General features: G+C 33.5%; 1 protein-coding gene across 2 annotated transcripts; it reads left to right on the plus strand.

Annotated features, from left to right (window-relative positions):
- Positions 1–710: 710 nt before the first annotated feature.
- LOC131621417 (ABC transporter E family member 2) lies at positions 711–5904 on the plus strand. 2 transcript variants are annotated; one of them, XM_058892460.1, is made up of 12 exons: positions 711–956; positions 1043–1128; positions 1223–1320; positions 1399–1516; positions 1606–1695; positions 2607–2911; positions 3030–3225; positions 3939–4124; positions 4207–4479; positions 4732–4977; positions 5089–5225; positions 5318–5904. In XM_058892460.1, exons 1-11 carry the CDS (start codon positions 854–856, stop codon positions 5206–5208), a joined length of 1821 nt encoding a protein of 606 aa, XP_058748443.1. In that variant the 5' UTR covers positions 711–853; the 3' UTR covers positions 5209–5225; positions 5318–5904. The 2 variants fall into 2 exon arrangements, with proteins under 2 accessions (XP_058748443.1, XP_058748444.1); XM_058892461.1 differs by having other exon boundaries at positions 5089–5221; positions 5318–5903.
- Positions 5905–9494: the final 3590 nt, after the last annotated feature.

The raw sequence follows: 9494 nt of genomic DNA on the forward strand, positions 1-9494 counted from the left end.
CTTTTGCCATTTTCTTTGGAAATAATAAAGCGCGGTGACGACTTTCACTGAAATAACGAGTCGAGTCAAATCCAATGGCTTCGGTCTCAGATTTTCCTGCCGCTACACTATCCTTTAAAAAAACCTATAGGATGATAAAAGAGAATTTCTTATTCCACCTCATGCCTTTCCAACGCACTATGCGAAATTATAAAATTGCTTCTGAAAATAAAAAATATATTTGCGGTGCACACCTCCACACATGTAATTCATTCAAAATTCGTTTTTGAGATTCGTCCCATTTTACGCTTAAATTGATTCCGAAAATGCACATCCAATATAAATCGAAAATGCATTTCTGATTATTTCCACTTTCACTAGGACTTGTTTGTATGGTCCTAAATATCTTTTTTGGCTCACATAATTTAAAATTTAAAATTTATATTAATATTTATGTTGATTAACTAAAAAATAATACACACTTTACTAAATTTTATATTAATTAAATCTTTTTATATTAAATATTAAATTAATATATAATAATCAAATTTTTTTGTTATTTTACTAATTTGTATTAGGTTAGATATTTATGACTTATATTTTATTAATTTGTACATGTTAGATATTTATGTATTATTATAAAAAAAAAGTCAAAAACATGTATTTTATTTTTATTACACTATCCTTCATAAAACAACCAAAAATGTTAACAAGCCCAATAGAATACAATAAGATAGAATCAGACCCACAAACCCGATTCAAAGAAATTGAAACAAAAACCTAACTTTGCTTTCTCTTCAGCTTCGACTCCTTCTGCTTCGACGCAATCTCACGCCACCTTCGTAAATTCTCGATTAAGGTGGTGTAGGGCAACATGTCAGATCGATTGACGCGTATTGCCATCGTTAGCAACGACAGATGCAAGCCCAAAAAGTGCCGCCAGGAGTGTAAGAAGAGTTGCCCCGTCGTCAGAACCGGTAAGATCCATTTTTTCACTTCAACCTTAGATTCAGCTTTTTTGTTGTTATGTGTCTGAATTTCGATGATCTGAGTGTAATTACAGGTAGATTGTGTATCGAGGTTTCTTCTCAGTCGAAGATTGCTTACATTTCTGAGGAATTGTGCATTGGATGCGGTATTTGTGTTAAGGTATTGAAGATTCTTTGTTTACTTTTTGATAGATAAAGGGTGTTGGGTTTATATTGATGGGTTTGTTTTGTTTTGTTGTTATGCATGGGTGTAGAAATGTCCTTTTGAAGCTATTCAAATTATCAATTTGCCTAAGGATTTGGACAAAGACACCACTCACAGATATGGTCCTAACACTTTTAAGCTTCACAGGTGTGTTTTTTGTTTTTTGACAAGTTTGTGTTGGAATGTTTTTCTTTGGGTTTTGTATTTAAAGGGTTGTAATTGTAGGTTGCCGGTTCCGAGGCCGGGGCAAGTGCTTGGTTTGGTTGGGACAAATGGAATTGGGAAGTCCACTGCACTTAAAGTTTTGGCTGGAAAATTGAAGCCAAACTTGGGTCGTTTCACTGTAAGAATCAAATTTGTTTTTTGAGTGTGGACAGACAGACATGTGTGTGGTTTTATTGCATTCATTTTAACTTAGCTTTTTGTTTGTAGAATCCCCCTGATTGGCAGGAAATTTTGACCTATTTTCGAGGATCTGAATTACAGAATTACTTTACTCGCATTCTAGAGGATGATTTAAAGGTGATGTCTATGTTCTTATTCTATATCATAATGATTTATACTTGGTGACTTTATGAAACAGTTATTACATGTTTCTCTAACCTGTAATTTTTTTGCTACAAATTAGTTTTTCTGTATTCTTTTTATTCTTTAACCTATTTTTTAATTATTATGAACTTCCTGGAGAATTTCTGTAATTAAGAAGGGGTGCACAAATTCAGTTTATCACGTTGGCATTGACTGTGATTTGTGAGTGTTGCATTACTATGTACAAGTGTAACTGCTAATAGGGGACTGGTAAGAAACTACAACTTAGATAATGTTTACAGACCTGGGAAAAATCCTAGTTCACCTTTGATACTGTAAGTTTATTATTAACGATATCGTCAAAGTACTTCACTTATACATATCGGAAGACCATATTAAAGTGAATACAACCATTGTTTGGAATCTTTGAAACCTGTAGTTTGTTACTACCTCTGTCCCTGTATGTTAGACCATATTGGTCAAAACTCAAGAATTAAGAAAACTAGTTTTTACATTAATTGAATTTGTCAATACTGGCCATTCTCTTGCCAAAATGGTTGGTCTTTTAATTCTTTTTATTTAACTAGGGGTCATTTTTGCGATAAAAAATAATTAATTCATCTTGTGAAATTTGAAGAGGGACAATAAAATTTTACTAGAGGGTCTTATATATGATTTCATGTTTCAGTACTGATTCTGTGCTAGAAGTAAATGTAAAGCATTATAACAACCACGTACTTGATAGCCTAGCATTTGCTGTGCTTACAGTTTTCTGAATGTTCATTTATTTAAATTGAGCTGTTTTTGTAATTTGTTTTGATAAGATAGCCCGTCACTTGTAAAAAGATTTTCCTTCCGGCTTCTAAATGCGCTTACTTCAATATTCAATATATATTATTATACAGGCTATCATCAAGCCTCAGTATGTTGATCACATTCCAAAAGCAGTGCAAGGGAATGTAGGGCAGGTTCTAGACCAAAAGAATGAAAGAGATATGAAAGAAGAACTCTGTGCTGATCTTGAACTTAATCAAGTTATAGATCGTAATGTTGGTGATCTATCAGGGGGTGAGCTCCAAAGGTTTGCGATTGCAGTTGTTGCCATCCAAAATGCTGAGATATACATGTTTGACGAACCTTCCAGTTATCTTGATGTGAAACAGAGACTGAAAGCTGCACAAGTTGTCCGGTCTTTGCTAAGGCCTAATAGGTTTGTTTATTTTCTCTCAGTAATTTCGACTACAAGTATTGTCAACAACACTATTTGTACTCCTTGATTTCTGGTTAAGATAAATCTTTATTTTATTTGCAATTTGTCTTTTTTGCAGCTATGTAATTGTTGTTGAGCACGATCTTAGTGTCTTGGACTACTTATCAGACTTTATTTGCTGTTTGTATGGCAAGCCTGGTGCTTATGGAGTGGTAACACTTCCCTTCTCAGTCAGAGAAGGAATTAATATCTTCTTGTCTGGTTTTGTTCCAACAGAAAATCTTAGGTTTCGGGAGGACTCTCTTACCTTCAAGGTATTTATATAATCTATCTCCCACCTCTCATTTACAGAATATAAAGCCAATTTGGGGGGGTGGTAAAAATGAATATTTCAGCACTGAGATTTATTCGTTAAATTTTGTTACTCAAATAAACACAGCAAATATTTCCTTTTGTGTTGCATCATATATATTAGATTAATTTGTATTTGCAAGTCCTTATATTTTGTTACAGTTTTCATTTAGGTCTTTATTCATATAAACGTATGGCAATTGTTTCCTGCGTTGCATCATTTATATTAAATCGAGTTATATTTGTATGTCGCTATATTTTGTTGGAATTTTTATTTAGGTCTTTATAGTTTAAAGCTTTCCTAGTTTTTCTTCTAAATAAGTCCCTAATCACGTGCCATTATATTTTTTTTAAAAACTTTAACCATGTATAAGAACTTATTGGGCGATATTATATTATCTTTCAATAAGTTAATGAATCATTAATAATAGGAACTTACAGAGTAAGAACATATAAGTCACTTATTTAGACTTTAATAAAAGAACCTACAGTGTAGTTTTTATTTGACCTTTTATATTATTTTATGATAAGACTTTCAGCATCTCAAAATGAAAATATTCTAATAAATTAGATACGGGGTTTAATTTTTGTTAATCTGAATTTCTGTTCTATATTTTTTCTTTTTTAAACAAAACACCAAATTTATCTAATTAACCTTTCTTTATGTTGTGTCTAGGTTGCAGAGACTCCCCAGGAAACGGCTGAAGAGGCTCAATCGTATGCTCGATACAAATACCCAAGTATGACCAAAACTCAAGGCAATTTCAGGCTTCGTGTAGTTGAAGGAGAATTTACAGATTCTCAGATTGTTGTGATGCTTGGTGAGAATGGGACGGGAAAGACAACATTCATTCGAATGCTGGTATTCTTTTAGCCTTTTTTCTTTATCAAACTGCAATACCACATAATTTTTATCATGTCTATTTACCTTCTCCTTTGTTCAGGCTGGTTTATTGAAACCTGATGTTATAGAAGGTGGATCTGAGGTGGAGATGCCCGAGTTCAATGTTTCATACAAACCTCAAAAAATTAGCCCCAAGTTCCAATCAACTGTTAGACACCTGCTACATCAAAAAATTCGTGATGCATATACTCATCCCCAATTTATGTCAGATGTGATGAAACCCCTACTTATCGAACAGTTGATGGACCAAGAAGTTGTGAATCTTTCTGGTGGAGAGTTGCAAAGAGTTGCCTTATGCCTTTGTCTTGGAAAGGTATTTTAAGTTTCATCCATCAGAACTGCACGAGATTGCTTGTGCACCTTTACTCTAGTGTCTGTTCTGTTTTTTATTTCCTTTTTAATTTCTTGAATAGCTTCAGTGTTTCCTTTATAATTTCCTTTCAGACCGAGCAATTTACTTTTGAATGATGACAAAATTAAAGGATTATATCCTTATGAAATCTATGAATTGTTATAAATGTGCGCATCAACTGTTTAATAATTTGCCATCTTCATGCCACAACAGCCTGCAGACATTTATCTGATAGATGAGCCAAGTGCATATCTTGATTCTGAACAACGTATTGTTGCTGCAAAAGTCATCAAAAGGTTTATTCTTCATGCAAAGAAGACAGCTTTTGTGGTTGAGCATGATTTCATCATGGCAACTTATCTTGCTGACAGAGTTATTGTTTATGAGGGTCAACCTTCAATTGATTGTCAGGCAAATTGTCCACAATCACTTCTCACTGGGATGAATCTTTTCTTATCCGTAAGTGTCATTATTTTTCAAGAGTTCCGTTACTTAATAATGCATGCAGAAAATTAAAATATATGTTATGGTATTTGTTTATATGATTGCCTAATGTAATCACTGTTGCAGCATCTTGATATCACATTTAGAAGAGACCCAACTAATTTTCGCCCGAGGATCAACAAACTTGATTCAACCAAGGACAGAGAGCAAAAGCATGCGGGTTCTTATTATTATCTTGATGACTGAGTTTTACTCAAAGGCAGGTTTGTTTATTTTTGCATTTGCTATTTTGCTCCCGGAACACCACCTTTTGCAGCTGCTTACTGAAAACTAACTCTGTTTTCTATTGTTGCAGTCTGCTCTTTTGTCAATGCAACAGCGCAACAATTCGAGCTTTCAAGTTTTAATTTATTTGATGCGTTGACATATAAGATAGTCCTTTTTCCTGTTGAAAGCATCTCTTTCTCAATGGGGATAGAAGAGTCTGTTGCCGGCAGAGCATATGTTGGTTGATGCATTTGTATATGTTTCCTTAACATTTAGTGATGTTGCTCATGAGCAGTTTTGGTATGATTTTGGTTGGTGAATCTGCTTGTTACTCGAGTTTATATCGGTCATGGTTTCAGATATGAGAGAATAACGACGCCCCATATTAAGTTTATTGCTATCTCGGCTCTCAAAATTTATCGGACGAATATGTAACGAAGTATACTTTTACTTCCCTGGTACTGATGTTTATTGCTTAGTACTTGATTTTGATAGATGTTTTCTTTTTGAAATATATATTGCTACTGAATGGATTGTTATTTTAATGGTTATCACATACTTTTTAGATTATCACTTAATTCATTTTTATGGCTGTGTTTGATGCCAAATTTGAAATTGAGTTTGATGCTGCGGTGTTTGATGCCATATTTGGAATTGAAATTGATGAGAGCACATGTCAAACGGTTTCACTTTGACTCGTAGTTAGTGGTTTAAATAGATACATTTGGTTATAGATTGCATTGTTGTAATTTGAATTTGCCATATTTTATTTATTTATATTTTAAATTTGAAAATTTCAAAGACAAATTAATATTTTTTATCATAATTTTTGTTTCATTTGACCTTTAAAATTTAATATATTTTTAAGTTACAAATAATTAACATTTTAAGTTCTTCTATCAATATTTATTTTTTTAATTGAAGAAACTAATAATGATATGTACTTCTTTTAGTCACATCACTCCTTAATGATAAGTAATTGACAAAAATGAGACTTATGTGAAAACTAAATTTATTTAAATAAAATAAAAAATTTATTTAAATGAAACAAAAACTTTATTTCAATAAAACAAAAAGTTGTGTTTATGCGAGGAGTTTTGATGATGGCTCTTTTATTTTTTTGTTATGTTGATTGCTACCAACCATTTGCATGATGAAAATGAGTTGAAGACCAAGTTGGGTAATGAGTTTGATAAAAGATTTTTGGGATGGAAATTCACAGGATAGAGGAGTTAATAAATTATGGTTGTCTCAGAAAAGCTATGATGAAAGTGTTTTGAGCAGATTTGACATGAGCGTAGCAAAGTCTGTGAGTACTTCATTGGAAAATCATTTTAAATTTTCTTTGGAACAATGTCTTAAGACAAACTCAGAGATTGAAGACATGTCTAAGATTCTTTATGCTAGTGCATTTGGTTGTTTGATGTATGTTATGGTTTGCACTAGACCGGATTTGGCACAAGCAGTTAGTCAAGTGTGCAAGTTCATCTCCAAGTTAGAGAAGCAGCATTGGGAAGCAGTCAAGGGAAGCAGTCAAGTGGATCCTAAGGTACTTGAAGGGTACAACAGATCATGATATCATGTTCAACATAGAGCGGGGTGTTCCATTAGTTATGGGATATGTGGATTTTGACTATGTAGTTGATCAGGATGATATGAGGTCTACAACATGATATGACTTTACTTTTTCAGGGAGCCTATATGATGGAAATCATCAGTTCAATCCATAGTAGCTATGTCTGCAACTGATGTAGAATACATGACAGTAGCCGAAACTACCAAGGAAGCATTATGGTTTATAGAGTTAGTGAAAGAGTTGGGTGTTGAGCAAGGTGGAGTTCAATTACATTGGAATAGTCATAGTGCTATCTATTTGGCGAACAATCAGGTGTATCATGCTAGGACCAAGCATATTGATGAGAGGTTCCACAAGATCAGGGAGTTGTTAGCATCCGGACAAATATTATTTCACAAGGTTCACACTTCAGAGAATGCAACTAATATGTTGACCAAGACAGTCACTAGTGACAAGGTCACACACTGGTTGGACTTATTACATGTTTCTCAGTGTTAAGTAGGAGGTGTACCTCCCCAGTTTCCAGGACGAACTGTTGTGCAAGAAGTCTTTGTAAGAGTTTGATACCCCCCAAGGTGGAGATTGTTGAATATAGCTTATATTGTTGAGATAATTAGGGTTGTTGAGATAACTCTGGGTTGTTGAGAGTATAACTCATATTGTTGAGATAATTGTGGGTTGTTGAGAGAATAACTCATATTGTTGAGATAATTATGGGTAGGGATAATTGTTTGTGAGGGAAACTAGTGATTAGGGTTTTAGATAAACTAAAACCTCGTATATATATATATATATATATATATATATATATATATATATATATATATATATATATATATATATATATATATATATATATATGACTTGTAGCACTGTAATATATATGCAATTCACAAGACATATATAAAGGGAACTATAACTTCTCTATAGTCGCAAGCGTAAGTAATTTGACCGAATTGTGTGAACAAAACTTTTATGTGTTTCTTTCTACCCTGAGTTGTATTTGCATTTCCGTTCTAATAATACGGCTATAAATGAGAGAAGATTTAAGTTTATCGACAAGAGAAAGGAAGAGATGTCAGTGATACAAACTCTTTTCCCAACCATGAATATTGTTATGGTGTCTTTCTCATTATCTGAAGGTTTATAAATGTCTAAGATGGATGAGGAAATGGTAGAACAAGTTTGGAAGCCTAAATTCAAGTGATTCAAATATAGGAAGACATGCAGATGAATAGAAGATTTGTGATTAATAGGATGACCACTGCAATAGTTTCAATGTTTAGTAACTCAAAAAATGGAAAACCATCCAAGATTAGGCGATTCACTCAGGGTCTAGTAAGATAATACATTGATATGCAAGGTTCTGGATCATATAGAGATACTTACACTAACCTATAGGGTAAGTTCAGACATCCATTCTAACCGTCATGAAGTTGTCGTTACCCATGATAGAGGAGAATAACATGCCTAAAGAAAGAGGGTATCCATGGTTATCATGGAGAAGGTTTTAATGTCACTTTAAGTCACTATCAAGAACAATGGGGAGCTTACAATGCAAAGAAGGGTGATGTCCCTGAAAAACATATCTAAAGGGAAGTGGGTACTAAACAAAAAACCTGGTCTAAATCACCTCACATAAACACCATAACTAGAACTTTGAAAAGGAGGAAATAAAGGAAACTATCTATAGAAAAGATGGAGCAGGCTCTGTAGCTCATTGCTAAAGTTAAGAATTAGGATTAATAAAATATATCATTGCTTGAGATATTAGAAGTGTTAGGCAAACCATTCCCTTTAATAAAAGAAAAGGGACAGTTAGATGACTCGAGTAAGGTCAGGTCCTAGGCTTACGATGAGGAAAATTTGAATTTGAAATAAACACATGAACTTTATTTTGAAGTGATTAAGGATTCTCTTGCACAGGGAAAAAAGACCCTCAAAGGAAAAGAGATCCACAAAGGCTTTGGTTTTGGGAAAAAGAAGTCACAGTTTCTAAGAAAATATGATCAAAAAGAAGAGAATACAGAGCTATAAGATATATGATGCTCGACCAAGAATTTTGAAAATAAGGGATAGAGGGTTGCAAATCAATTATAAGGGTTGATATTACCTTTGAGGTATTTAAGTTGACAAGAATGGAGGAGGTATTAGAAGGTTCGTAGGTTGAGACATGGTTTACAACAAATATTTTTCTATTTATGGCCATTATTCATGCACACTAGTTACTGGATACGCAACATCAACTCACACATCAAAGTTAGTCGATAACTCAATGCAGAGATACATTTGCTTACTTCTAAAAACAATTGAAGTGTTAGCTAAAATCGACAGACAAACGAGTTTAGGGTTAGTGGAATGTTTCTCAAGCTATAGCAAGTTAGATGAATATAAACACAATTGAACGTGAGTTAACATAATCTTTCTCAAGTCTAGTGGGTCTATCGTGGTCTCCAAGACTATAGACTCACTCAAAACGTGTAATTGGATTTCATGATATATTTCACGTTAAAAATGTCACTAATTTAAGAGGTAGAGATTGTGGAGGCACAAAATATGTTAACAAAAAAGAAGACAATAAATCAAACATGAGACACCGCATATCACAAAGTAGAAGGAACACTCATACCTTACACGCATGACGTTACTCAGTAAGTCAGGGTCTGTTGTAAATTCGACGACTTGTTGT

The sequence above is a fragment of the Vicia villosa genome, unplaced genomic scaffold (assembly GCF_029867415.1).
Source record: "Vicia villosa cultivar HV-30 ecotype Madison, WI unplaced genomic scaffold, Vvil1.0 ctg.000004F_1_1_1, whole genome shotgun sequence".
In the NCBI taxonomy this organism is placed as follows: Eukaryota; Viridiplantae; Streptophyta; class Magnoliopsida; order Fabales; family Fabaceae; genus Vicia; species Vicia villosa.